At 45.6% G+C, this 27,535-nt stretch overlaps 1 protein-coding gene across 1 annotated transcript in view; it reads left to right on the top strand.

Moving 5' to 3' along the window:
• Positions 1-27,535, top strand: part of Dcps (decapping enzyme, scavenger) — a 42,572-nt gene that overhangs the window by 1,251 nt on the left and 13,786 nt on the right. The window contains exon 2 of the mRNA XM_038322856.1: positions 493-667. Within this exon, the coding sequence (XP_038178784.1) occupies positions 493-667 (175 nt within the window). The remainder of the gene's footprint in view (positions 1-492; positions 668-27,535) is intronic.

Here is a 27,535-nt window from a genome sequence, read left to right as displayed (position 1 = left end):
GGCAGTTGTGAGCTGCCATGTGGGTGCTGGAAATTGAACGTGGGCCCTCTGGAAAAGCAGCCAGTCCCATATAGAACACCTTATTGTTATTATTATTAGCATCTGTGTGTTCACGTAGAGGACAGAAGTCAACCTCAGGTATTGTTTCTGTCTTTTTTTTTGCTTCCTGTCTTGCTTTTTAGTATATATACGGTTTCTCACTGAGGACGGACTCACTAATTAGGCCAGGCTGGGAGCCAGCAGGCCCCAGGGGTCCACTTATCTTTGCTTTCCCGGTTCTGTGATTTAAAGCAACATTATCACACCAGCTTTTTTTACATGGGTCCTGGGGATGGAACGCAGGTCCTCATGCTGGCATGGAAGGCATTTTATCAGCAAGACTATTTCCTAGCCCCAGTGCTGGGATTTCATAGGCTTTGGAAGCTTCTGTTTGTATGCAGGCTTTTCTAGTGGTGTTGTCCATGGGCCCACTGATGCTATCTCTGCCTGCAGGTGAATGAGGACTCTGGGGATACACCTGGAGAAGATGCTGTGGTGATCCTAGAGAAGACACCATTTCAGGTCGAACATGTGGCGCAACTCCTAACGGGGAGCCCTGAGCTCAGGTTGCAGTTCTCCAACGATATCTACAGCACCTATAACCTGTTTCCGCCGAGGCAGCTGAGCGGTGAGCAAATGGTGGCTCTCGTGGTTGCGTGGGGGGAGGATGGGGTGCTGGGAAACTGAGTGCTCTTTCTAATCTGAAAATTCCGATACAGTCATTCTAAATGACAGAGGGAGGGCTTGTCCCTCCAGAGAACCGGCACTCTCTGAAGACCATGTTGGTTGTTGGACCTGGGTGTGTGTGTGCTGTTGGCATCTAGTATATGGAGTACAGGCCTGCTGTGAAACACCCCACAAGGCACAGGATGGCCCGCCATGACTGCTAAGGTTAAAAAATACTTCCTGGTGCAGTATATTTGGGGGAGTAAGTGATTCATTGGATGGAATAATAAGTTCATTTCTTGTTCTTGTTCTTGTTCTTCTTGTTCTTGTTCTTCTTCTTGTTCTTGTTCTTCTTGTTCTTGTTCTTCTTGTTCTTCTTCTTGTTCTTGTTCTTCTTCTTCTTCTTCTTCTTCTTCTTCTTCTTCTTCTTCTTCTTCTTCTTCTTCATTCTTGGCTTGCGTCTTCTCTTCTTCCTCCTCCCTCCTCCTCCTCCTCCTCCTCCTCGCTCCTACCTCCTTCCTCCTCCTTCTTCCTTTTTTTCCCGCCCTGAGATGGGGTTTCTTTGGTGTAGCGTCTGGCATGTCTTGGAACTCGTATCTGTAGACGCAGTGCTTGGCCTTGAAACTGCAACAGGGATTCTGCCTGCTGCTTTTGCCTCTCAGTGGTTGGTAATTAAAGGCCTATGCCACCATGGCCCAGCAATAAATTCATATAATGCTAACTTAGGATATAACATTTTAATACGTTTAATCCACAGAATAGCACTATTGTTTAGGAGACTTTATAGGTGAGAAAAAGCGTAAGTCACCAATTCAAAACCACACAGCCGTAGAGGGCAGGGAAATCTCGCCATACTCTTACACCTTGTCTGTTGGAATGTGCTGGATGCTGCACAGATAGTCGCTTCCCTGAAGCACCCCACTTCCTGGTAGGAGAGACAAACTGTTGTATCAAACAGGATAAATTTGAGTAGGGCAGAAAGATACGGGTAACAGAAATTTGTGTGTGTGCATGTGTATGGGCATGTATGTATACCGTATCTATGCAGTGCCCACAGAGGCCAGAGTGTTAGGTCTTTTGAGACTGGAGTTAAGAGACTTAAGAGCCTCCATTAGGAGTGCTAGGAATTGAGCCTGAGTCTTCTGGAAGAGCAGCCATTGCTTAAACAGAGCCATCTCTCCAGCTCTGAAAGCATTTTTTAATTCACCAGAAGACAAACATTCCATGCCCCAGTCAAGACATGATGTGTCAAGATGTTGTAGGCAACACACAAGGGAAAAGGGTTGCCTTTAATGATTCCCAACCAGGAAATTTGAGAGTTTGTTTTACGCACATGGTGATTTGGTCATGTCCTTGTGTATTCTCATTTGCCACTTAGCATTATAAGAACAACTTGGCTTCTCAGATATCCTGTCCCAATGTCTTTTTTATAGTATTTTCCACAGCTCTATAAATGAGGGCTATTGTTCTTTGAAAATCCATGTGACCACTTGACTTGAGACAAGCAAACCTTTCAGGACAGACAGCACAAGATCCTGCACGTCACTCAAATACAGCCGGATTCTTTCATTTAAGTTCATGGGAATGGGCAGCTGTCTTTATTTTCTTAAGCATTGACCTTTAGGTAAATGTATTCCTTGACACGGGTTCGCAGAAGCATGACAGAAGGCACCGTAGCCAGGCGTGACTGACAGTCACCAGACTGTAAACTGTGAGCCATTAGTTTACTACCATCCTGGCTCCCTCCTCCTGTCCTTCCGCTACCCTTCCCACTCCCAGCCAGAATTCAGTAGGTTGCTGGGATCAACCTGTGGCATCCACAAAGCCTTCTTTTGTTCTGCTGTTCTTTCTTTCCATCGCACTCCTATGACACCGCACCTAAGTGACAGTGATCACTGCCCTCTGTTTCTCTTCCAAGGTGAACATTGATAGTGGCAGTCGGTGAGGGCTCCTCTCCACCCAGCCCAACACGTCTCCATAACCCTTTCCTCAAGATCACCCCTACTTGCCTGGGAGCCTGGCGTGAGAGCTCTTCTTTCCCTGCTTTTTTTTGCACATGGGCTGTGTTTTGTGGCTTGCTTTCTCTACCTAACCCTGGCCTAGAGATTTGGAAGTCCCAACAGCTGGCTTCAGGGCCGATCTGTATTTCTCCCTTGCTTGATTATTTATCCTGTCGATGGGTGACTTTATAGTGAGTTGGCTGACTCCCTTTGTAAAGAACCAAAGGGCTGGAGAGATGGCTCAGAGGTTAAGAGCATTGCCTTCTCTTCCAAAGGTCCTGAGTTCAATTCCCAGCAACCACATGGTGGCTCACAACCATCTGTAATGGGGTCTGGTGCCCTCTTCCGGCCTGCAGACATACACACAGACAGAATGTTGTATACATAATAAATAAATAAATAAATATTTAAAAAAAAGAACCAAAGTAAATGTCCTAAGGCACGGATTATCTCAGATTCCTGCTTATTCCTTCTCCCACTTCTCTAAAAATTAATGTATCCAGCTTACTGGGTGTTCATTCAGGTAGTGAATCAAATGGAACCTGTAGGCCATAGTCTGTCAGTCCAGTTTCCAGGGTTCTGCCCACTTAGAATGTGATCTGTGGACCAGTCCTGTAAGCACAGCCTAGGAGCTTTTCCTGCACAGAATCTAGAACCGGCTGCGGACTACAGAACGGGAGCCTGTGTGCCAGCTAGATTTTCTACAAGTCGTATGCACATTATGCTTAGAAAGATACTGGTCTTTAAAAGACTGTTTGCTGGGGAGGCCTGCCTTTATTCCTCAGTCATTGGCCTCTTCAAGGACTCCCAGTGGTACTGAAATAAACATCTACTTATGGCTTGCATTTGAAATTCTCATAGGTACTGCATAGGTGAATTTCAAGAATATAGTATGTGGTTTATTCTGAAGCAGTCAGTGCCTGTTTCATAGTGGCTACTGTTTTATTTTGGTGTGCTGGGTCCAGTGCTAACCAAGTACCATTGATCTCTGCTCTGAGGCATGTTTAGGGCAGCGGCAAGAGGATCACAAGTTACTGTGAATAGATAGAAAGCCGTGGTTCTTTCTACCTGGATGGAGACTGTAGGTAAGAAACCAGCTTTGGGCATAGCTACTGGAAACCTGAAGCAGAGGCTCAAAAGTTGAAGTCCTGTGTGGACTTTATAGCAAGTCCAGGACAACTTAGTAAGACTCTATCTCAAAATAATAGTGTAAGAACACTGAGGTATAACTTAGCAGTAGAGTGCTTGTACAAGTGTGGGACGCTAGGTTTAATCCCCTTTACCACAGAAAGGAAGGAAAGAAATCAAGTCATGGGTGGTTGAGGAGAAACTCTTCCTATGGGAGTCTTCGGCAGTTTTTATATCCCCTAGTACTTGAGAGCCGTGAGTAGTGGCAGATTAGAGTTTAGCGTGCCAGTCCTTGTTCAGGCCTCCGGTATCAGGGCTCTTAGCTCAACAAGGGTCAGGGAGCTGTGTAAGTCAGGATTCCGTAGCATTTGGTATCAACCAGTCTGCCGTCTTTTGGCCTTGGGTGACTTGAGAATGTTGGTTTAAATGAATTGACAGTTTTCTGGAACTCTTCCGCAATCATCGTCTGTAGGTTTTCTTCTCACCCCTTATAGTCTTTTATCCCTTTTTATCCTCTACCCCTTTTTTGCTGTCTCTCTACTTAAAAAAGAAAAAAAAAAGATTTGTTTATTTTTATGTATGTGGATGTTTGCTTGCGTGTTATGTCTACACCACATGTGGTCAGTGCCCTTGGAGGCCAGAAGAGGGCATCAGATTCCTTGGAACTGGAATTGCAGATGGTTACAGGGATAAGTGGGAGTTGGGGACAAACCCCAACCCTCCGGAAGAGCCCTGAGTCATCTCTCCAGTCACCTTCTCTCTACTTCTTGTTTCTCACCCTTCTTTCCTTACTCTGTCCACTCCTGAACTCTCCAGCTGCTGCTTCAGCTGTCGGGCCGCCAGCTGCCTTGCTGTTTCTGCAGCTCGGCCTGTGGGCTGGTCTGCCATTGCCATTCCCTCTGTGGTCGCTGCCACTCTGCTGGGTCCGTTGCTTCTCTCCTTGCGTTGCCAGCTCAGCTGCATTGACAAAAGTAGGCAAGAAAAGACCACTTATGGGAAGACATTTATTGGGTCTAATTGGGCAGAAGAGTGTCTCTTAGCCTGTCTGCTTATGTGGCCAAAGAGGGGATGGTGCCTCAATTATGCAAATGAAGGTTTGTGCTTCTCATGAATCGTGGCATTGTCCCTTTTGTACCAGTCACAGCGGTCCTTCTGCCAGCCCCTCAGGATAAATGCTCCTTTTCCAGCCTGAATAGACCTGGTGATAGGATATCCCAGTCCACTGAGGGTCGTGATGGTGAAAAGCCTGGTGCGAACTCTTTAAAATGGTTGTGGCTGGGACTGTACCTCCATGAACTGGCACTTGTCTCCCAGTTTACTTAAGGGATCTGAATTGCTGCTCACAGCCAGAGAGGGGATGAAAAAAAATCACAGCACACCTCACATGCAAATGAAGGTTTGTGTTTGTGCCAATTACAAGTATTCCTTTTGCCTAGGTCACTAGAATAATGCTCTGTCCCTGGCCTATGGGTAAATGATTGCAGAGTCCTCTAGAGTTCAGCAAAATTTGTGATAGCAAAAAGTCTGTTATAAATGGCTTGAAACAGCCAAAGCTAGCCGAGTGCTGCTGCTCATCAGGACCCCTTAGCTCTGATTGTTGTCTAGTTTCTTCACGTCATCTGTGGAGCTTTTAAAATGGTCAGTGCTGGCTGGCTGGCTTAAGGCAGCTAGGGCAGCAGGAGTCCCGCAACTTAGAGTTACAGAATCAGGTTGCCCCATTACCCAGTGACTTGACTTATTTACAGAAAAATGAGCATCAGAAGTAATGTTTACTATACAGACTTGCAAAAATTATTATTAGCACTGACATCAGGTTTCATAGATTTCAACAGTACAGCAGATCTATCCATAGATTCCTTTTTTTGTGGGACAGTCATTCCATAGCCACAAGGTGGCAGCGTTACCAAAGTGTTCCAACCATTATCTAGCTCCTGCCATCCTCGTCAGGGCCTGTATGCCCTCTGCCTCTGTTCCAGATTGACAGCTCTCTGTTACTACTCCATGTGCCTTAAAGTGAAGCTCCTGCAACCTTCGTCCTCTGTGCCCAGTACACAGTTGTATCTTTGAAGTCTCTTGCTGACCTTCGGCTGCTTCTCCAGCCTTCCTTCCCATCTTATTACTAAGAGAACCACACCCCTTATTTTCTGAGCTGGTTGCTGTCCTGGACTCAGCATAAATCATGTGTTTGACTGATTTCTTTTGTTATTTCTTCAGTGACTGGTAATGCCTTCCTCTTTTTCAAATCTGAGCGTGTGTAGTCTTCTCTCTCATTTATTCCCTCTAGATTCTCAGCTGACCAGAAGCAGCAGCCTCTGAAAGCCACTCATGGTTTCCTTACTCCAGTGACACCATGGAGGGAGCATGGGCTTAGGAACTAGGCTTCCTTAGGTTTTATCCTAGCGCTGACACTTTCCTAATAGTACAGGGTGAGGAGTAAGTGTTGGGTCAGGCCGATTGGATTTGGAGTCCTGGCTCTGACATTGGCCAATGAAAAGGCCTGGGGCAGTCTTTGTTCACTTAACAGTTGTGAGGTTCTGCTCTGCCCAGTTGCTCTAGAGGGTGAGTACAAACATGTGCCAGTTCTCTTTGGAGTTTGGAGAGGAAGACAGACAGCACGCAAGTGAACAGTGTCTCAGTGGCCCTGGGCCGAGAGCTGCCTAGGTCGGGGGTCCTAGGGGGCTTTGCAATTGGAGGTCATGTGCAAGCAGAGACCTGATGGCTGAGAAAGAACCAGGTCAGGAAGGATAAGGGGAGAGTGTTCCAGGTTCTGAGCATGGCATGTGGTCTGGAGAAGAAAGAGGAACAGAAAAGAGGCTGTTATGTTGATAGCGCAGGTTGAGAGCACTGGCTGAGACGTGGGGCACAGGGGAAGTTGGTGAGGGGACGTTAGCTATTTTCTCCGTTAAACTGTTCTAGTAGCCGAATGCATCTTCATGGGACACTTGTGAAATAGACAAGGAAGTATTTTGCAAAGTATTTAGTCTCTGTCCTCAGTGAGAGGTACATTTTATATTATGATTCTGTACATCTAAATAAATGCGCACGAATATAAGCAGACCAGAAGTTTCACAAAACAAAAGGCCAAAGATGGAACAAGTATTCTAGCGACCTAGCAAGACTTTATGGTATAATCACAAGTGGTATTTTTTTTTACTTATTTGATTCCTCTTTGAAATGCTGGGTTAACCTCCTAAAGTGATGTCATGGGTTCCAGCCCACTGAGATAAGTAAGGGATACAAAGCTCTTAACACTACAGCGGCCATATGGTACAGACCTAAGATTGCCACTTTCGTGTTGCCTCTTACTGTTTTTCAGCTTTCTCTTATCTGACCCTTGAGAGATAACACAGGAAGTGTGGCTGGCCCTAGCCATGGTAGGTGGCAAACATGAAGAGCCTGTGGGCCAGCCTGTTGGCGTCTGACATTGTTGGTCTTCCTGTGACATCCTAGTAGGGCAAAGCCTGTGTTGGCTCCTCCTACTGTGTTGGCTCCTGCAGCCTGTTAATGGAGTCTTTCTCTAAGATCCATGTTCCCTCTCACCCAGGGAAGAAGGGGGAGATAGTAGGCGAGAGGTGTGGCTCAGAAGTACAGACTGCCTTTAAAAAGGCCAATTGTTTACCTGTTATAAAGCAGGGTGTGTAATCTCAGGTTTACGGGAGGAGACAGAAGTCTGTGTGTGCAAGGACAGGGAGCAGAGAGATGGGATCCTGGGAATCACTCTCTTGGTTGCCTAGAACACTGGGTACTTTAGCCACAGGCCAGGTTTTTCTACTTTTGTCTCTGCAGAGGCAAATCTCAAACTTTGGAGGGAGGATTTGTTTGGGAGGAACATTTTGTTTTATTTCATTTATTTTTTTTTTTTTTGGTTTTTTTGACACAAAGTTTCCTTGTGTAACAACCCTACCTGTCCTGGAACTAGCTCCCTAGACCAGGCTGGCCTCAAACATATAGGGATCCTCCTGCTTTCTGTCTCCCAAGAGTGCTGGGATTAAAGGCATTTGCTACTATGCTTGGCTGGAGGAAGGACATATTAAAAGATTAGCTATTCTCAGAGGAGTTTTCCTGGCTGAGCTGTAAACAAACAAACAAAAAATCCTAGAATTAGTCAGGTAGCAGTAGTCAATAGCCAAGGTATAGTTCCAACGTGGACTGTCTCTCTCTGGCAGTGGAAATGAACTGTAGCTGCATGTATCCATGGAGGCTACATTACCAGATAGAGCAAGAAAGCAAGAAGTGCACATGATGTGATTCTGGTGATCTAAACAAGCAGATCTAAATGATATGCTACTTAGGCATGAATACATTTGAACCCTGAAATCAGAATGGTGGGGCAGGGCCAAGAAGTTTAGGTAACATTCTGTTCTGAATCATGGGTATTGTTTTTATTTTAGTCTCTATGTGGCACTCCCACCCCCACCCCCAACACCCACCCATCTCGTGTGGGAGGTCCTTCTGTCTATGTGTTGCTCTTATTGGTTAATGAATAAACTGTCTTGGCCTGTGATAGGGCAAAAGAACAGAGCTAGGTGGGGAAAACTAAAGTGAATGCTGGGAGAAAGGAGGCAGGGTCAGAGAAAAGCCATGTAGCCCTGTTGGAGCCTGATAGAACTTTATGCGGTAAGCCACAGCCACGTGACGATACACAGATTACTAGAAATGGGTTAAATTCAGATGTAAGAGTTAGCCAATAAGAAGCTAGAGCTAACAGGCCAAGCAGTGATTTAATTAATACAGTTTCTGTGTGGTTATTTCGGGGCTAAGCGTCAAGGAACCAACAAGCGGCCTCCTCCTTACTACACCCACCTTCCTGGGATTAGAGTTAGAGGCCAGTCTAGACTACCTAGTGAGACCCTATGTGAAAAAGAAATTAAACCACCACTACAGGAAAAAAAAAAGCACTGACGTTCGTGGGGTTTGTACTTCCGGTGACTTCCTCTAAACATTGACTCTAAATATTCAATTATTCAGGTTTTTTTTTTGGGGGGGGGGCTGGTTTTTCAAGACAGGGTTTCTCTGTGTAGCCCTGGCTGTCCTGGAACTCACTCTGTAGGCCAGGATGGCCTCAATCTCAGAGATCTGCATGCCTCTGCCACCCAAGTGCTGGGAATAAAGGTGTGCACCACCACCGCCCGGCAATTACTCAATTCTTTCTTGATTCATTAAGCAATTAAAGTATTGCTGGACTTGGTGGTGCACTCATTTAATCCCAACACTTGGCAGAGGCAGGTGGGTCTCTGAGTTTGAGGTCAGCCTGGTCTTCAGAGTGGGTTCCAGGACAGCCAGGGCTACACAGAGAAACCCTGTCTCAAGAAAAAAGAAAGAAGAAAGAAAGAAGAGAAAGAGAGAAGGAAAGAAAGAAAAGTATCAGCTCCCCTTCCTTGTCCTCATGCCCTGAATTCCCAGTTTTTGTATATCTGCCTTTGGACTCCTAAGTGTCTACAAACCTATCATTTTTTTTATGAAAATCAGGTAAAAATATGAGTATGGCCAGCTTTTCCACGTCTCTTCTGCCTTCCACCGTCTCTTAACTTCCCTCGCTGTCTTTTTAGCTTTCATCTTTCTTTACTTCACATTGTCAGTGTGTTCTGTTACAAGGTCTTTTGCTGTCTTTGTAGCACAGGGGATTGAACCTGGGGCCTCAAGCATGCTAGGCCAGTGCTCTGCCACTAAGCTATATCTCTGGCCCTGTCGGGTGATCTTCCATGCTTTGCCTCAGTGTTGGTTCTAAGCTGAAAACGACCGAACAGTGCTTGCCTTATCTCGACATGTTAATATTTGCAGAGTGCTAGTATTGCAGCGTCTTCTCCACCTATATATTGAGTATCCCCATGCCGTGCAGAGTGCTTGTGATATCCAAGTTCAGTGGCTGTCATTTCCCAGGTCCCAGCAGTTGCTCTGAAGCCTACTGCTTTTTAGTCTGAGTAATATTTGAACCTCTGCTTTATATCAGCTTTTACGTTTTTCATGGTGTTTCTGGTTGCCTCTCTTCATTGTGTTTGAAAGAACACTATGCCTTTTTCTCCCTGCTCTTGAAGTGATCATACATTTGGTTTTAGTTTGATAATTCACTACATGGCATCCCCTCTCCACTTGCAGAAGGCTCTTCCCTGCTTTTCCAGTCTGGACTGCTGATGCTGCGGGCAGCTATGTCGCTCTCAACCCAGAAGCTTCTTTTCACAGCTTCCCTAGATCAGTGTCTTCCAAATTTTGTATCTTTTTCTTTCTTGCTGTCCTTTCTTGATTAGCTGAAGCAATTGTTAAATAATTCCTCAGAAAAAATATGTGGGAGGTAAATCCTGAAACTTTTGTTTTGTTGTTGCTTTTGGTTGAATTAGTCTAACTGAATTTATATTTCCTCATAACACTAAAAGCATCGATCTGTTGACTTCAAACCATGTGTGTCACTATTAAGATATCTGATACCAGAGCTGTAGAGATGGCTCAGACGTTCAAGGCTGGGCTTGTAAGTAAGAAGACAACATAACCAATTCCGGCCTGATTCTCATTGATTTGAAGGTACCTTGGGGTGAGCTATTTTTATTTTGTTTCCTTCATGGGGTATATACAATATATTCTATTGATCTTTGATTCTGAAAGGTTTTTTTGTTTTTTGTCTTTTTTTAATATTTATTTATTTATTATGTATACAATATTCTGTCTGTGTGTATGCCTGCAGGCCAGAAGAGGGCACCAGACTCCATTACAGATGGTTGTGAGCCACCATGTGGTTGCTGGGAATTGAACTCAGGACCTTTGGAAGAGGAGGCAATGCTCTTAACCTCTGAGCCCTCTCTCCAGCCCCTGAACTTTCTTTCTCAACTACTGCTCTGAGTAATCTTAGACCATTCAGTTTGAGGTCTTCAGGCATTCTTCTGTACACGGTTTTTTCTTCCTACTTCTTTGATGATTTCTTTCCACCCATTTCTTTTTGCTTGGCAGTCCCTTTGGAGGTTTGAATAAAATGGCCCCCGTAGGCCCATAACGAGTGGCACTGTTAGGGGTGTGGCCTTTTCAGAGTATGTCACTGGGGATGGGCTTTGAGGTCTCAGAAGCTCAAGCCAAGCTTAGTGCTCACAGTCTCTTCCTGCTGCCTGTGAATCAAGACGTAGAATTCGGCTCCTTCTCCAGCACCGTGTCTGCTTGCATGCCACAGTGCTTCCCGCCATGATGGTAATGGACTAAACCTCTCAACTGTAAGCCAGCCCCAATTAAATGTTTTTCTATATAAGAGTTGCTATGGTCATGGTGTCTCTTCACAGCAATAAAAGCCTAATTAAGACACACACCCCCATGTTAGGCTCAAACTCAGGTTCTTGTGTATGCTATTAATGAATAGACTTCTAAGATTGAGCCCATTTGCTTTTCAGTTGTCTTTCCCCATGTCTTTTCTTACTGTAGTTTGATACATTGTCTTCACTTTGTCTTCCAGGTGTCCCAGTGTAGGTATTAATTTGGCAGGGGTACTTTAAATTCTCCTTCCTCTGTTTCTCCAGTTTCATTCTCATAGCATCTTGCTCTTGCTTTGAAAGCTAAATTGTGTTGTGTTTCTCTGACACGCTAATTAGAGTTGTTGTTTTTAAATTATCTCCTGACCCTGAAACCATTTCATTCCTTTGGGATCTGGTTCCCTTGTTTATCTTGGTCATTCTTGTTCAGGCTTCTGTTTTCCCTCAGTGTCTGGTGATGCATGGTAGTTCATTCATACTATAAAATGAAGCCTCAGTGTATATTCTTGAGAGCGGATATATTGGCTGCTGGCACAGTAGTGGATGGGAGCTACTGTGGTTCTGTATGGTTGGGAAAGGGGCTTTTGGCTACCAGACTGGACTTGAATGGTGCAGTCTGACTGATACTGTTAGCTCGTGCTCTCAAAAGAAAACTAATAGGAGCTAGAGACCCTTTCTGGTCACAAAACCTAAGGATTTACTAATTGACTCTTACAGAAGTTTGTCAACTTCCGCTCTAGTCCATTGGCTTAGTATTTTGGAGGCTAGCCTTCCTGTTTTTACCTGACATTCGCTGCCTCCTCTGGGATCTGACAATGGAGCCAATTAGTGCACTTGTTCTGCAGATGGCCCTCAAGCTAATCTCAGTTTTCAGCTTCATTTCCCTTCCCATCCTCAGCAGTTGTTTCTCAGAACCCAGATTCCCTCCTGGACTCCCAGGGCAGGTCAGATGATCACCTCCGTGTAGCCCGCTGGCTGCCCATGGAGCAGCTTCCTCCCGTGCTGTCTTGCACATTCACATCCTAACTTCAAGAAATGAATCGGTCCCATTCCTCCTGCCTCCCACCCTTGCTCTTGTCATCATTGTGGCTTTATTCGTTTTACTGCCCTTGCGGTGGACCTTTTTTATTTTTAAAGACTATTAGCCTTGGCTGGCCTCAAGCTCACAGAGATCAGTCTGCCTCTCGAGTGCTGGGATTAAAGTTGTATACCACCACTGTCTGACTGCCCTGGGATTTTTATTACCAAATAGTCACCATTAAATAGGAGTTGACTGTCTCCCACATATGTCTGCATTTGATGGCTGAGGGCCCTGTAGGTATCTGTAGCATGGCACACAAGCAAGTAACCTCATTGCGAGAGAGAACTAAGACAGATGGAGACCTTAGAGTCTCCCTAACTCATGCACAGGTTCCCAGGTACTCCTGTGCAGTGGGTGTAGATGACCTCTAGACATGACCAGTTCCATGAACATCCACCTTTGTAAAAAATACATCCCTTTGAGCTAGCATTTCCCTCCTTATATCTGGCATAGAAACATGCTCATGTGTATACATACTAGGGTAGAAAATATTCATTGTTGCATCATTTGTGAGGTCAGTAAAGGATCATGTATGCTTATAATGGGCTACTCCATAGTATTACAGAGAAGAGAAAGATCCATGTGGACCCTGGAAATCTCAGGCGATCACTTGTGTTTAAAGAGAACTGAATAAGTGTATGCTCATATTAATATAAACTCATAAAAGGTAAGGCCAAATAATGAACATCTAATCAGTATTAGTATTGAAAAGGACTGGGCAGGCTGGGTGTGGTGGCGCAAATCTTTGATCCCAGCACTTGGAAAGTGAGTGGATCTCTGTGAGTTTGAGGCAAGTGTGGTTTACATAGTGAATGCAGTCCAGCTTAGGATACATAGTGAGACCCTGTCTAAGAAATGAATAAATAAATGGGGAAAGAAAAGGAAAAGAGTAGGGCTGTACTTGCAAGTCCTTTGAAACTAGTTTTGTGATGCTTGAACACAGATAATTTTTAGGTTGCTAAGTCAGTAAGCGAGACAAAGGAGAAAAAAAAAAGCCTGTCTGAGGCTTCTTTTGCCTCCTTTACAGCATGCCTGTGACTCTGGTCAGGTGGAACCTATCAGTTGACCACTAAGTATTGCATAACCCCAAACCATGTGCGTTCCAGCTGGGATGATGACCCATGCCTACCTTTAGGGCAGTGGTTTTCAACCTTCCTAATGCTGCAACCCTTTAATACAGTTCCTCATGTTGTGATGCCCCAACCATAAATTGGTTTTTGTTGCTACTTCGTAACTGTAATACTCTTATGAATCGTAACACAAATACCTGGTAGGGGTCATAGCCCACAGGTTGAGAACCACTGCTCTAGGTGCTGTATCAGTGGGATGCTAAATTAAGTGAGGTGGTTGCAGAGTAAGCAGCCCTGGAAGATCGTTGGTCTGGAGTGTTCTAGGAGGCTCCTGCCCTGGGGACTGGTGTGGGCAGCCTCTCCCAGTTGGACTGTGTTTAATGATGTGGAGAGCTGGAGATAGATAGGGTGGCAACGCTGCTTTATTACCAGGACTGGAAAGGAGTTCAACGGGGGCTTGTCACTACTTAAAGATGACAGGTTTCTCTTCTGCTCTTCCCTGGTGTGTTCAAAGTGTCTAACCTGAGTGTGCCAGGGCCCTCTGGTCTTAGTGGGACAGTGGAAGATAGTAAGCAGAGTGATTCTAAGGTAGGAGAGTCCCTGATACCCAACTCAAATTATTTTGTTTTGTTTTTTCCTGAAACAGTGTTTCTCTATGCAATAGGCTCTGCAGACCAGGCTGAACTCACAGAGATCTGCCTGCCTAAGGCATGTACCACTACCACCTGGCCCAGCTCAAAGTCTTGACCCACAATCTGTGCCTCTACTGATCATTTGACTGATGCCCCTTCCACTAGCCTCCGACAGCAGAGGCATCTCCCTTCAGTACTCTCTTTAAGTGCTGGAGAAACCATTGCATTCAGACAACTTTAAAAATGAATAGATCTAGGGTACTGAGAAGTAGCCACCATAGCAAGAACGGTGAGCTCTTTGCTTGCCCCCCCTTACATGGGACAAGCTTCCAAGACGGTGGCAGTCGTAAGGCACCAGTCAGCAGGAAAGTTGGCTTACCCAGTGCAGTGGGTGAAAGCTGATTACCCATAGCCAGTCCCTTCGCACAGCTTTGCAGCACTCGTGATGGCAGCTGGTTCTGTTTGCATCCTCACTCGACTGTCTTAGTAGGTATTAACCTAGAATTCCCAGCTCGTCCCGGGATTTCTCCTGTTCCTTGGCCTTCTTTCCCACATAGTATCCAGGGTTGCTATGTTGAGAACTGACACCCATCTCCCTCTGAGTGAACCAAGCAAATACTTTAAATAGGAAAGTTGAAAGAAGGGTGGTATTTTGGCGTGTTTGGCTCTTGTGGTCTGGTGTTCTCAGTACCAAAAATAGCTTCTTCCTAAGTGTGGGTAAGCAGGTGAGTTCTCAGCTCTAAGGCCAGGGCTGCCATTCAATAGTCTATAATCTCACCATGGATCAGCTCTCTGACTTCCGCTAAAGTGGAGCTTTTCAGAGAGCTCCTTGCTCCTTGGCAGCCTTCCCTGTTCCAAAGACTACCACCCCAACTAGCCATATTTACAACTGCCAAATTTGCCTAGGGACAAGCACACCTAGGGGTTTTGTTATTAGGTGCTGTCACATGCTCCCTTCTGGACTTAAGATGCAGAGGAGTTGGCTACAGTCTTGCTGATGGTCTTGCTAAAGTCAGCGTCTGCCTCCCCTCTGTTTCCAGCAGCCTCCCTGCTCTTTCCCAGAGACAGCTCATTAACATCTGAAGCTTGCTGCAGGATACAGCCCCACCCTCAGCCAGGTTTATCCTTCATGTGGAGGTGTCTTTAATCCTCCACCTGAAGTGCTTCCAGCGGCCCAAAGTGCATAACGGTGGTACCCCACCCAAGCCTGTGACCTGTAGCCAGCCTCTGATCCAGCCAGGAGACATCTACTAAGGAATGTGAATACAGATCCAGCAGGTGGCCTCCCACCTGCCTCTCCTGAAGGCTTCCTTCAGGAGTCCTGTGACCCAGTGCCTTGTGGGCCTGCTGGGTTGTGCAGTCCCTCGCCTGGTTGGCTCAGGGGAGCTCTTGAAGAGGTAGGCATCACACTCCAATCATGCTCTGCTCTTGCTTCTCTGCACTCCCAGGGCTGCATCTGGGTCAAATCAGTGGAAACTGGCTCATCAGAATGAAGGGAAAGCAAAAGCCACAGACAGAGCCATTGAAATGACCTCATCCCGCTGAAGTCCGGGGCTTGGCGGGGGAAGCAGCCTTGTTTGAACATGTGTATAGGAAGGAAAGCAGACTGTCTGTGGTCTGCATTTTCATGTTCATGTGCTGCAGCATTTTCCTGGGGATTTGGCTAAGCTAGCCTTGGCAGCCAGTGGCGTGACAGCTGCTCTTAACTTTCTTCTGGAGAGCCCTGTCTCCCACCTCTGAGAGCAGTTGGGTTTCTGCGTCCAGCTTGGGGACAGGGTGACTTTATTTGCTAGAGAAGGCCAGGCAGGAGATCCACAAGGTGTTAGCAGTCAAGGTGGGACCAATCTATTCAGAGCCTCGCTAGCCTACTCATGTGAGCCACCGATAGAAGGGCTGTGTGGGCTGCTGTTCAGCTGGGGTGCATCAGTGTGGCCCTCCCACTGCTGGAACATTCCTGTGGATAATAAACTGCTGCCAGAGCCCAAGGGCTGGAAACACAACCCCTTGGCTCCCTTCTCAACCTCTCTACCCCCTGCCTCTATCCTCATGAGCTCCCATTAGTGATGGGGAGCGGGTGAGGGGGCATGGTGTTGCAAATGGTAACTGTGTCCACAGTCGTTGCCATGAACGGTCAGCTAGAGCAGGGTCCTTTACGGTTCTAGTCTGTACACTCCAGGGCCTGTTTCCCAGTCACAGCTGGCTACAGTCTGTGTACCATACCCGCAAAAGGAGGGGAGTTGGGTTTGGATGTTCCCCAGGAAACATCATGGTGAGGCAGGCACAGTGGTAGTCTTCTCTCTACGCTTTGACCAATACCAGCCACCGCCTGGTTGCAGTCTGATCACCCTGGCATCTCATGCCTGTTGGTTTAGTGAGAGCTGTCTTTGTGTCTAGGAGTCGGGTTGAAACTGTCATGTTTCTCCTGTCTGATAGGGCTGCTTTGGGAAAACATGGCCACAGCACAGAAGAGCGTGGTCCTGTGGGATGCGGAAGATTGTATTGCATAAAGGAGCCAGATGACTTGGGTTCTAACCCCAACCCTTCCTGGGCAGATTCCTTAACCTCTCTACGACTGCTGTAGTTTTGAGGCAGGTCTCACTATATAGCCTAACCTGCCATGAGCCTTGCTGGGTAGCACAGGGCAGCGTTGAGCTTGTAGTCCTGCGTCTACCTCCCAAGTGCTGGGTTGTAGGTGTACACTACCACACCCTACATTTTTTTAAAAAAGTTTTTTTTGTGGTGTTTTTTGTTTGTTTGAGACGGGGTTTCTCTCTAGCTTTGGAACTTGTCCTGGAACTTGCTCTGTAGAACAGGTTGTCCTGAAATCACAGAAATCCACCTGTCTCTGCCTCCCAAGTGCTGGGATTAAAGGCATGCTTCACCATTGCCCAGCTGTGGTGTGTATTTTTGTTTAGGATTTTTTTTTTTGAGGGTGAGTCTTGCCGTGTAGCCCAGTTGGCTTTGAATTTGCAATTTTTTTTTTTTTTTTTCCGAGACAGGGTTTTCTCTGTAACTTTGGAGCCTGTCCTGGAACTCGCTCTGTAGGCCAGGCTGACCTCAAACTCACAGAAATCCACCTGCCTCTGCCTCTACCGCCCGGCTGAATTTGCAATTCTGGGACTGTTTAAAAGGATGGCTTATTTTTTTGGTTTCTGATTATCTGTTTACTGTTTCTTGTTTTTTAAAGTTCTGTGCATTGATGTGTTGCCTTCATGTTTGTTTGTGTGAAGATGTCAGATTCACTGGAACTGGAGTTGCAGACAGTTGTAAGCTGCTATGTGGGTGCTGGGAATTGAACCTGGGTTCCCTGGAGGAGTAGCCATCGAGCCATCTCTCTAATCTCTTTTTTTGGTTTTTTGAAATAGGGTTTCTTTGTATATCTCTGACTGTCCTGGAATTTGCTCTGTAAGCCAGGCTGGTCTCAAACTCACAGAGATCCACCTGAGTCTGTCTCCCAAGTGCTGGGATTAAAGGTGTGTGCCACCACTGCCCCGTTGGGATGCATTTTTTAAAAATGTATTCTTATATAGCGATTCATTTGTTTTGGAAAACTGCAATAATAAAATGATTTTTAATTTTTGATTCTATAGAAGGAAGTCTGCTGCCATTAGGTGCTCTCTCAACATGTTGGAATGTATCCTTCAGACTTCTTGATGCCTATGTGTATGCAGTTGTATGTGCTTTGTAATACATTCTCTATTCTTTAGACTGTATTGATCCAGGTCAGTTCTGTAGGTAGATTGTGGCCTAGCACATGAAAGCACCTGGGTTCCCTAGCACCTTCTCTGGGATGCTAGCACACAACAAAGTTGCTGCCTCTGAGGAGCTGTGCCTCATGATGGAAACAAAATTTTCAAGCTTCGGAAACAAAGGGAGGAGACTCAGACTTAACAGATATGCGAGCTACTCAGGCAGCAGAAGCCCGTCAGCCTTGGGGTGCTCCACTCTTACAACTGAATGAGTGGGCTGGGTGGTGGTGGAGCACACCTTTAATCCCAGCACTCAGGAGGCAGAGGCAGGCGGCTCTCTGAATTTGAGGACAGCCCTGGTCTATGAAGCAAGTTCCAGGACAGCCAGGACTGTTTCACAGAGAAACTCTGTCTTAAAAAACAAAACAAAAACAAACAGAAAAAAAAAAAAGCCTGAATGAGTGGATGGGCAAGAATGGCCAAGTAAGGCCTCAGCTGAAAAAGATAGATAAAAGTGAAACAAAATTCAGAGGAAATAGAGAATTATACAGTGAAAGGAAAGTTTCCAAAGCTATTAGTAATGTCTGGAAAAATGGGGCTATATCAAACAATACTGAGAATAAGGTTTTTAACATTTTATTTATTTTTATGTGTATGAGTATTTTATCTATAATATGTGTGTATGCATACCACATGACTGCCAGGTACTCATGGAGGTCAGAAGAGGGAGGGAGTTAGAAATTAAAATACGGCGGAAACAAAATCTAAAAAAATAGGAAGAGTAGATGAAGTTATGTCATCCGCTCCCCCGATCTTCTTTGGCCACCTTTGGGTGGTGTTGGTGATTGAACCCATAACTCTGAACTGAAGTGTTCTACCACTGAGCAGCCCCAAGAAAAAAATGGGAGAGGAAAGTGGAGAAATCTGGTTGACAAATCCAAGAGGATAAACTGTCCAAGTGAGAATTCCAGAAGAAAGGTGACTTCTAAGATCAAAACCCTCTGTCATCGTCCCGTCCCCCCTCCCCCGCCCATAAGAAGAGAGGAAGAAAGAGCCCAGCAGTTGGCTCTCGGGATGGGTGTAGTGTCCAGCAATGTGAGTAGCACCTTGGGTATTGAACAGATAGAAACAAACAAATCACAACAGAATCAGAACAGCCTTATGATTCCAAGTTACCGCTTTCCATCTTAGAGTTCTTTCTGTTTCAAAACGTTTCATTTAGTGTGCCTGTGTCTGTGTAAATGAATGCAGGTGCTGGCAGAGGTCAGCGTCATCAGATCCCCTGGAGCTGGAATTACAGGTGGCTGTAAGCTGTCCACCATGGATGTGGGGAATCTAACTCTAGTCCCCCTCTAGAGCCGTACATGCTCGTCACCACCGAGCCTGTCTCCAGCTCCCCTGGATTGGCTTTGTTGTTGTCATTATCACTTCATACTTATTTGGTGTGTAGGAGAGGGTCGGGTGTGCCACAGCATACATGTAAAGATCACGGGACAGTTGTCTGGAGTCCAGTCTCACCTTCCACCGTGTGGGTTCTGGGGATCAAACTCAGGTCGTCAGATTTGTCAGCAAGCACCCCTGTCCGTCCTAGAATTTTTTAGTCAAATTCAGAAATGTGACAATAAAATAAAGACGTTTTGAGATTCTCCAAGTTGCATATTTATCTCCTTGCGCCATCGCTGTGGAAGCAACCTGAGTTGTGCTTCTGCCCAGTTGTTCTCCATGTGTGGTCCTGGGCCGGCAGCATCAGACCACCTGGGAACTTGTTAGACGTACAGATTCTCTGCTCTGCCCCAGGCCTCACAAGTCAGGTGGCTGCGCTGCACTCAGAAGCCTTGGGAGTGTTTTGACTGATCAGTGTTCCTTGTTTACACTTAACATGCTGATGAAGATATCCAGCTTTATATACAGCAAAAAGAAATATAACCTAAGATGCCTAATTCACAAATTTGATGATTCTATACTCTTTTTTAATGTAATTTATTTTTATTTTGTATGTATTGCTGTTTTGCCTGCATGTATGTCTGTGGGAAGATGTCAGATCCCCTGGAACTGGAGTTACAGACAGGTGTGAGCTGCCGTGTGGGTGCTGGGAATTGAACCTGGGTCCTCTGGAACAGTAGCCAGTGCCCTTAACCGCTGAGCCATTTCTTCAGCCCCTATACTCTTAACAATAGTAACAGAAGATATTTTAATCCTTTTATCTGGGAAGCTGTTCAGAATACATTTTCTCTTCCTTGACCAATAGAAACCAGCTTTAAAAACATTGAGTTGGCGAAGGGATATAACTCAGTGATAGAGTGCTTGTCTGCCACACACGAGAGCCTGGGTTCATTCTCCAGAATAATAAGAAGAACTGTCATCTGTGGTGTCACAGGCCTGAGGCCAGCCTGGCCTTCATAGCAAGTTCTAGATCAACCAGGGCCACATAGCAAGACTATTTTCTCAAAATAACAACAACAGTAATATGTTTTTCTGTCAGCTTAGCGGCTTCACATGAAGCTACTGATACCTTCATTCTTGTCTGCAGCCCAGTGGGGCTTCTGGTCTTGCAGCCTTAGCCCTGATATGTAGGTTTAAATTAAGTCTCTGTCTTTCTATTTACCAACACAGACTTGGAAGTCAGATGTGGGGGTGAAAGCCTGTTAGGTCAGAGAAGCCGAGAAGCAACCAGCTGACCTTGCTTTTTGGCTGGAGGTAAAGCTCAAACTCTAGTCCCTGCCCTTTCCTTCCTGTGTACCTTCTCTGTTCATATTGCAGGTTGCTCTGTGGCTGATTCCAGTCAGCTAATCACTGGCTGTGCCCCCTGATTCAAGGTAAACTTTACCGACAGTCTGGTGTGTGATTAAAAATATCTCACAACAATAATTGTTTACTTTTAATTTATGTATGCCACTGGCTCCATGTATTTTCAAAACAGGGATTCTTTAATGGTAAATGAAGCATATATATGATGTAGATTTTGGTGCTAAAAGTTTTTTGTACCTGGCATGCTAGTGCTCGCCATTGATGTTAGCCAGGGGCAGGTGGATATCTGAATTTAAGGCCACCCTGGTCTACAAAGTGAGTTTCAAACCATCCAGAGCTATACAGCAAGACAGTGTTTCAAAAAAAAAGTTTTATTAACCTATGTTAATAAAAATAATGGGCTTCTTTAGGACACTCTGACACATGTATTTAATATATTGTCTTAGGGTTACTGTGATAAAACACCATGGCCAAAAATAAGTTGGAGAGGAAAGGGTTTATTTTACACTTCTACAGCACTGTTCATCACCAGAGGAAGCCTAGACAGGAACCCACACAGGGCAGGAACCTGGAGGCAGGCTTATGTGGAAGCCATGAAGAGGTGCTGCTTACTGGCTTGCTCCCCATGGCTTGCTCAGCCTCCTTCCTTAGAGAACCTAGGGCTACCAGCCCAGGGGTGATACCACCTGGGCCCTCCCCCTTCAATCACTAATTAAGAAAATGTCCTACAACCAGATCTTCTGGAGGCATTTTCTTCCTTCCTTCCTTCCTTCCTTCCTTCCTTCCTTCCTTCCTTCCTTCCTTCCTTCCTTCCCTTTCTTAAATGTTTATTTACTTATTACATATACACTGTTCTGCCTGCAGGCCAGAAGAGAGCACCAGATCTCATTATGGATGATTGTGAGCCACCATATGGTTGCTGGGAATTGAACTCAGGACCTTTGGAAGAGCAGCCCGTGCTCTTAACCTCTGAGCCATCTCTCCAGCCCTGGAGGCGTTTTCTTAAAGGCATTTCTTTTAGATAACTCTAGCCTTAGCCTTCAGAGGAGCTGAGAGGACAGTGTGCGTGCGTGCGTGTGTGTGTGTGTGTGTGTGTGTGTGTGTGTGTGTGTGTGCGCGCGCGCGCGCGCGCTCACGCGTGTTCCTGGGGATCAAACTCATGACTTTTTGCATGTTAGGTAAGCACACAACCATAGAGCCACCTATGGGCCTGGTTTAAGACCGCCTTCCCAGGGTATCATTATGTAATCCTGGCTGTCCTGGAAATCCCTGTTTGGACCACAGACTCAGAGATCTGCCTGCCTTTGCCTCCCATATACCAGGATTAAAAGTCTGTAATACCATACCCAGCCTTTAAGATTTGTTTTGTTTTTAATTTTTATTACATTAAAAATTATTTTGTATGTGTATGGATGTGCCAGAGGGCACGTATGGAAGTCAGGGACAGCTTCTGGTTGGTTTTCTCCTTCCACCATGTGGGTCATCAGGTACCCTTATTCACAGAGCCATCCCACAGGCCCCTAGTTGTATTTTTTAAATTATGTGAATGTCTCTATCTGTGTGGGTTTGTGCATAGACATGTGCTGGTGAGTTGAGATGAGGGCATCAAATCCTGTGGAGCTGGAATTACACACAGTTGTGAGTTGCCTGATAATGGGTGCTGAGAACTAAACTGGTCTTCTGTAAGAACAGAATGTGCTCTTAATTGCTGAGCTGTCTCCAGCGCCCCCCCCCCAGCCCAATTTTATCTTTTTAATGGCTGAATGATATCCTGTTATATGTGCTTTTAAATTCTGCCTGAGCACTGCTTCAGCAAGATAAGGAAATAATCACTAAAGAAGAAGACTGTTCCAGGGAAAGGGCAAGACAGTACCAGGATGGTAATACTTTGACAGAGGCTCCAGGAAGACATATTCATTGCTCATGTTCCTGATGAGTTTTAACATGTCTGAAGATTTATGTAAACAGGAAAGTGAGTCTTGAGATGGCCTTCAGTTTTGGTTTCCTGTGGTTTCTTTGTCATGGATCTGGAGTCTGTATTAGCAGTGAGGTTGAGGAGGAATATTATATATATTATATATATATAAAATTATATATATATATATATATAAAATTTCCTTATATAATCATTGAGTGATGTGTGGGAAATGCAGAGATTGCATGTCTCCTGTTCCCCAGCATTTTTGTTTTGTTTTTCAAGACAGGGTTTCTTTGTGTAGCCTTGATTGTATTAGAACTTGCTCTGTAGACCAGGCTGGCCTTGAACTCAGAGATCCACCTACCTCTGCCTCTCGAGTGCTGGGATTAAAGAGGTGCTCAACTACCACCCAGCTCCCCAACATATTTTTTTGAATGTAATCCTAAGACATTTTTTATTAAAATTTCCATCTCCTCCCCTCCTCCCCAACATATTTTTAACAGATGTTTGTGTGTTTATCGATCATTGACTCTTGACCAAACTCTTGATCTTAACAGAAAATTAACCAAGTCAAAAAGTAATTACTACTTTTTTTTTTTTTTTTTGGTTTTTCGAGACAGGGTTTTCCTGTAGTTTCTAGAGCCTGTCCTGGAACTAGCTCTTGTAGACCAGGCTGGCCTCGAACTCAGAGATCTGCCTGCCTCTGTCTCCTGAGTGCTGGGATTAATAATTACTACTTTTGAACGTTAGAAATTGTTCTAAGAAGGAAAAACAGTGGTAGCATTGAATATCAGTTCACCAAAAACTGATGTTGCTACAGTGAGAAGGGGGCTTGGGAGATGTGTGGCTAGACATGTGTTTGTGTGTTTATATGTGTAGGGGGAGCCCACACATTCGTCCCCGGACACCCAGACCCAAAATAATCACACAGAAACCATATTATTTGCAATACCGTTTGGCAAATAGCTTAAGCATATTTCTAGCTAGCCCTTATATCTTTGGTTAACCCATTTCTATTAATCTGTATATCGCCATGTGGCTGTGGCTTATTGGTAAGGTTCTCGTGGGTCTGTCTCTAGCAGAGGCTACATGGCTTCTCTCTGACTCTGCCTGCTCGTTCCTCCTCTGCTTGGAACTCCCTCCTTGCCCTATTCTGCTAAGCCACTGGCCTAAACAGATTTATTCATTAAGCAATAAAAGCAACACATAGACAGAAGGACTTCCCACACCACATATGCAGTTGGTAGAGGACCAGTCTGAGATAAATTTTGTCTTCCAGAAAGAGTGGCCAGTCCAGTGATAGCAAATCTCGAAAGTCAAGTAGGAATGAGAAAAGCCAAAAGTGTGGTGAGTGGAGTTCCTGGTGGTGCCTTTATGGGGCTAGAGCTTGGGGAGCAGGGAATAGTGAGAAACTGTGAAGCAAGCTCTGCTTGAATCTTCATTCATTCTCTGCAAGTGCAGCTTGAGTACAGCATAAAAAGCAAAATTTAACAAAACATGACACGCAGGAGTCTTTGTGAGGAGTACCATGGAATCATTTATTATACTGTGAACGTTCAAGGGGTGGGCTTTTGGAGGATTTAAGGATGCCAGCAAGAGGGTGTGGTTGAGGAATTCCTTGTTACTTCTCACGCTACACAAACAGGAAGGGATTGGGGTGCAAGAATTGCGGGGTATTGATCATGCCAAGAAGAGCAAGTGATCCCTTAAGCAAACTTGCTTGGTGGCATTTGCCAGAGAAGGATCCCAAGTAGTTTCATCTAGTGGCTAGACAAGGTTGCCACTATGATGCCAGGGCCTTCGGACTACTCAGACTTTTGCATCTATTTCCTCATATGTAAAATGGGATCGTTGTAATCCCCAGTCACTTCGCTTGTGAGAAGCAAATGTGTTAATGCACTTACTTGCTTACTATGGAGTCTGGTGCATCTGTTAGTAACTCAAGCCAAGGTTCCAAAGGATATTGACTCCTTAAGCACTGACTTTGAAGAAAGTGAAAGCACAAGACTAACAAAAACAGGGAAGTAGTGGGAAGATTCAGAGCCTCCCTCCCTGTGTCTCCTTTTGCTTTGCTTCCCCTCCACTTAGATACAGTGCTGCTCTGGATACCGGTATGAAAATGTACAAACTGATAATTTCAGAAAATCTCATATTTTTAATTCCTATTTTTATTTTAAGGTGTGTGTGTGTGTGTGTGTGTGCATGCACACACGCACGTACATGCAGGTGTCTGCAGAGGCCACAGGAGTCAGATCCCACTGAAGCTGGCGTTTACAGGCAGTTGTGAGCCACGGGCTCTGGGTGCTGGAAATTGAATGAGCTTGGATCCTCTGGAAGAACATGCTCCCAGATTTCACACTTATGCAAAGTTGTTCCATGTTGTAGGGTCCGTTATTAACTGTTTCAGTGTCCTGTGTAAAGCAGGGCTCTTGTCCCACACAGGATCCACTACAGCCTCCTCAGTTACATTCACTTAGTCTCCTCTGGAGCAGTGCAGCAGCTTTTCTCTTTTCTAGCTTAACATTTTGGATTTCTTTTGTTTATTGAGACAGGATCTCTTTATATTGTCCACGCTGGCCTCAAAATCCTGGGCTCAGCCCTCAGTGGTGGGGCTGCAGGCATGCACCATTGCATCCTTAACATCAACCTTTTGGGAGAGTGTTAAAGCCACTCGTGATGGGAAATGTTCTTGGGATTTGATTTGCTGGGGTTTCGGTGATTGATTTGGAGTCTGCGTTAGTGGTGAGGTTGAGGAGAGGGCATTGTTTGCTCATGTAATTATTGAGTGACCCATGGGAAAAGTAGAGCTTGCACAGGCGTCTCCTGTTCCCCAGCATATTTTTAATAGGCGTTTGTGTGTTTATCGATCATCAACCCTTGACCAAACTCCTGAAGTTCAGCTGCAGGTGAGACTCTGGAAGGTGGTTTGGAGGCTGCCAGTGGAAAACAGCATTGAGAAAGAAACATTGATTTTTTTTTTTTTTTAATCGAAGAGACTTTATTCCATTTGGGACACAAATGTCCTTCCAAGGTTTAAAGTCAGGAAAAGCCAAACTCATGTGTCCATTTGTGCAGTAATTATTATTGAGTGCTTACTGCTTGCAAGGTGCTAGAAATAAATGGTAAAAATAAATAAGCCAAATCTCTTTTTGGGCTCGTTCTCATGCAGAGGTAGACAGGAAAACTGTGCAGTAAGTCAGGGAAGAATAGACAAAGGAGGGTCCTGGAACCTGACCGCGCTGTCAAGCTGGCCTGAACCCCAACGGAGGCTTCAGGGATCCTCTGCTGGGAGGATCTGGCTGGCACTGGAGGTTGCTATACCATACCTAGAGAGAAGCACTTGTCAGTGCAGTGTTAGGTGACCTCAGCAGTGGCAGCAGGAAAGAGGGGTGAATGAAGTAACCTGGCCTTAGCCTCGCACTAGCAGGCAGGGTTCCAAGAACCTGTGGGGTTCCAGCAGCTTCAGGGAAGGATGGTCGATGCCTCTGGAGTTTCTCAGTGCTGAGGTGGGTGGAAGGCAGGTGAGGGCTGGCTTGGTAGGATTCCTGTCTCCTAGCACCCTGGGTGGCTGGGCTGGATTCTTGACAAGTCTGGGCAGATCAGGGCTCACTCTCAGGAACATCCAGGAGCCCCAGGCTATATGCCCAGGGCCGTGTGTCCCCTGCCAACAGTGTCAGGCTGTTTTCCAGTGTCAACCTCACCGTTGTTCCAGGATCTCTTCCCAGCTTTAAGAGAATTCTCATTCCAGGGCACATCTCTCTCCAGTTCAGGCCATTGACAGCCCAGCAGAAACATGGGAAGGCAGGCACTGTTGTCAGTCTAGCGCTTCTGTGTGTAAGTTCCTAAATGTCCTCTACCCGCTCACCTCTGTAATTCTCATACTAATACTGCCAGGATGTGCTGCTGTTGTTGCCCCCAGGTTATATAGGCGAGGGTTGAAGCAACAGAGAGGGTTGGCCTCTTGCCCTTGGTCACACAGCTAGGGAATGCAGACTCAGGGTTTACACTTGACTGCTTGGCCTCAAGCCTCTATTTTCATTCTCTGCCTTGCACTATAGATGCCATGGTGTTTTTTTCCTCGAGGCCCCTGCGGGTTCCAGGATGGTGCCCTTCAGTCTGTTTCAGGCAGTCTCTTGCCTCCTGAAATTTATGTGCTTGTTGTCCAACCATAGAGAGTCATACTAGAGAGTCATGAAGAGGGAAAAGCAAGAGTCTTTTTTTTTTTTTTTCAAAAGGTTGTGAGGATTTTGTACCTTCTTTTCAGGGTCAGGTCCAGAGAATTGGGCTAATGTCTCTGGTGATCCAGATGACATGCTTTCCTTAATGCTAACAACAGCTGGGGGTCACCCTTTATGAGCCTGTAGGAGGCTATATGCTCAGGGTCACCCAGCAAAAAAAGTGAACCATTTGGCTGCTATGGTACCCAAGCTTGGGTCCCTCTACCTTGCCCCAGAGTGATGGAATACGATGCTTGGTGCTCACTGGAAGTCATGTGCTTGGTGTGTAACCTGCATATGTCGACTGACTTGGCTTAGAAGAATTGGGCCACCGTCTTGAAAGAACACCCAGTTTTAGGCTAAGGTAGTGTCTTAGTTAGGGTTTCTATTTCTGTGAAGAGACACCATGACCATGGCAATTCTTTTAAAAGGAGACATTTAATTGGGGTGACTCGCTTACAGTTCAGAGGTTCAGTCCATTATCATCATGGCAGGGAGTCTGGTAATGCACAGATGAAGTAGCTGAAAGTCCTACATCTTAAAGGCAACCGAGAGTGGTCTGAAAGTCACACTGAGGGAAGCTTGTGCAAAAGAGACCTCAAAGCCCACCCCCACATTGACACACTCCATCCAACAAGGCCACACCTCCTACACCTGCTAATAGTGCCACTCCCTATTGAAACCACCACAGGCAGCCTTTGTTCCAGTCTTGCTTCTGCAGTCTCCAGCATCACACTGGATGCGATCTGAGTTCTGCAACTCTCTTGTCTTATTCATAAAAGTGCAATAGAACCACCTGTGTCCTCAGATCCAGTCTGAAAGTGCAGGCTGCTGGTTCTTAGCTGGGTGCTGATGTATAGAGCCAGTGTATTCCAGCAAAGGTATTCCCTGGAAGAATACATCTGAATCCCACATGGGGGGCATATGGGCCTCTTCGGAAACATCCAACTGATTTCGCAACACCCAGGTCACCATCCTTCCCTCCCCTGGCAAGCTTTGTTGAAGCACCAGCTGTGCCAGATTTTATTGGCAGTAGTGGGAAGGATTTAACCATAGGCAGCTGGTGCTAGACCAGGACATTCAAATACAGTCTGCTAAGGAAAATCACAGGATTTCTTTGG

This window comes from Arvicola amphibius, chromosome 3 (genome assembly GCF_903992535.2).
Source record: "Arvicola amphibius chromosome 3, mArvAmp1.2, whole genome shotgun sequence".
NCBI classification, from domain to species: Eukaryota; Metazoa; Chordata; class Mammalia; order Rodentia; family Cricetidae; genus Arvicola; species Arvicola amphibius.
Note: the sequence above shows the minus strand (reverse complement) of the source record. Positions and strands in the feature narration are given on the sequence as shown.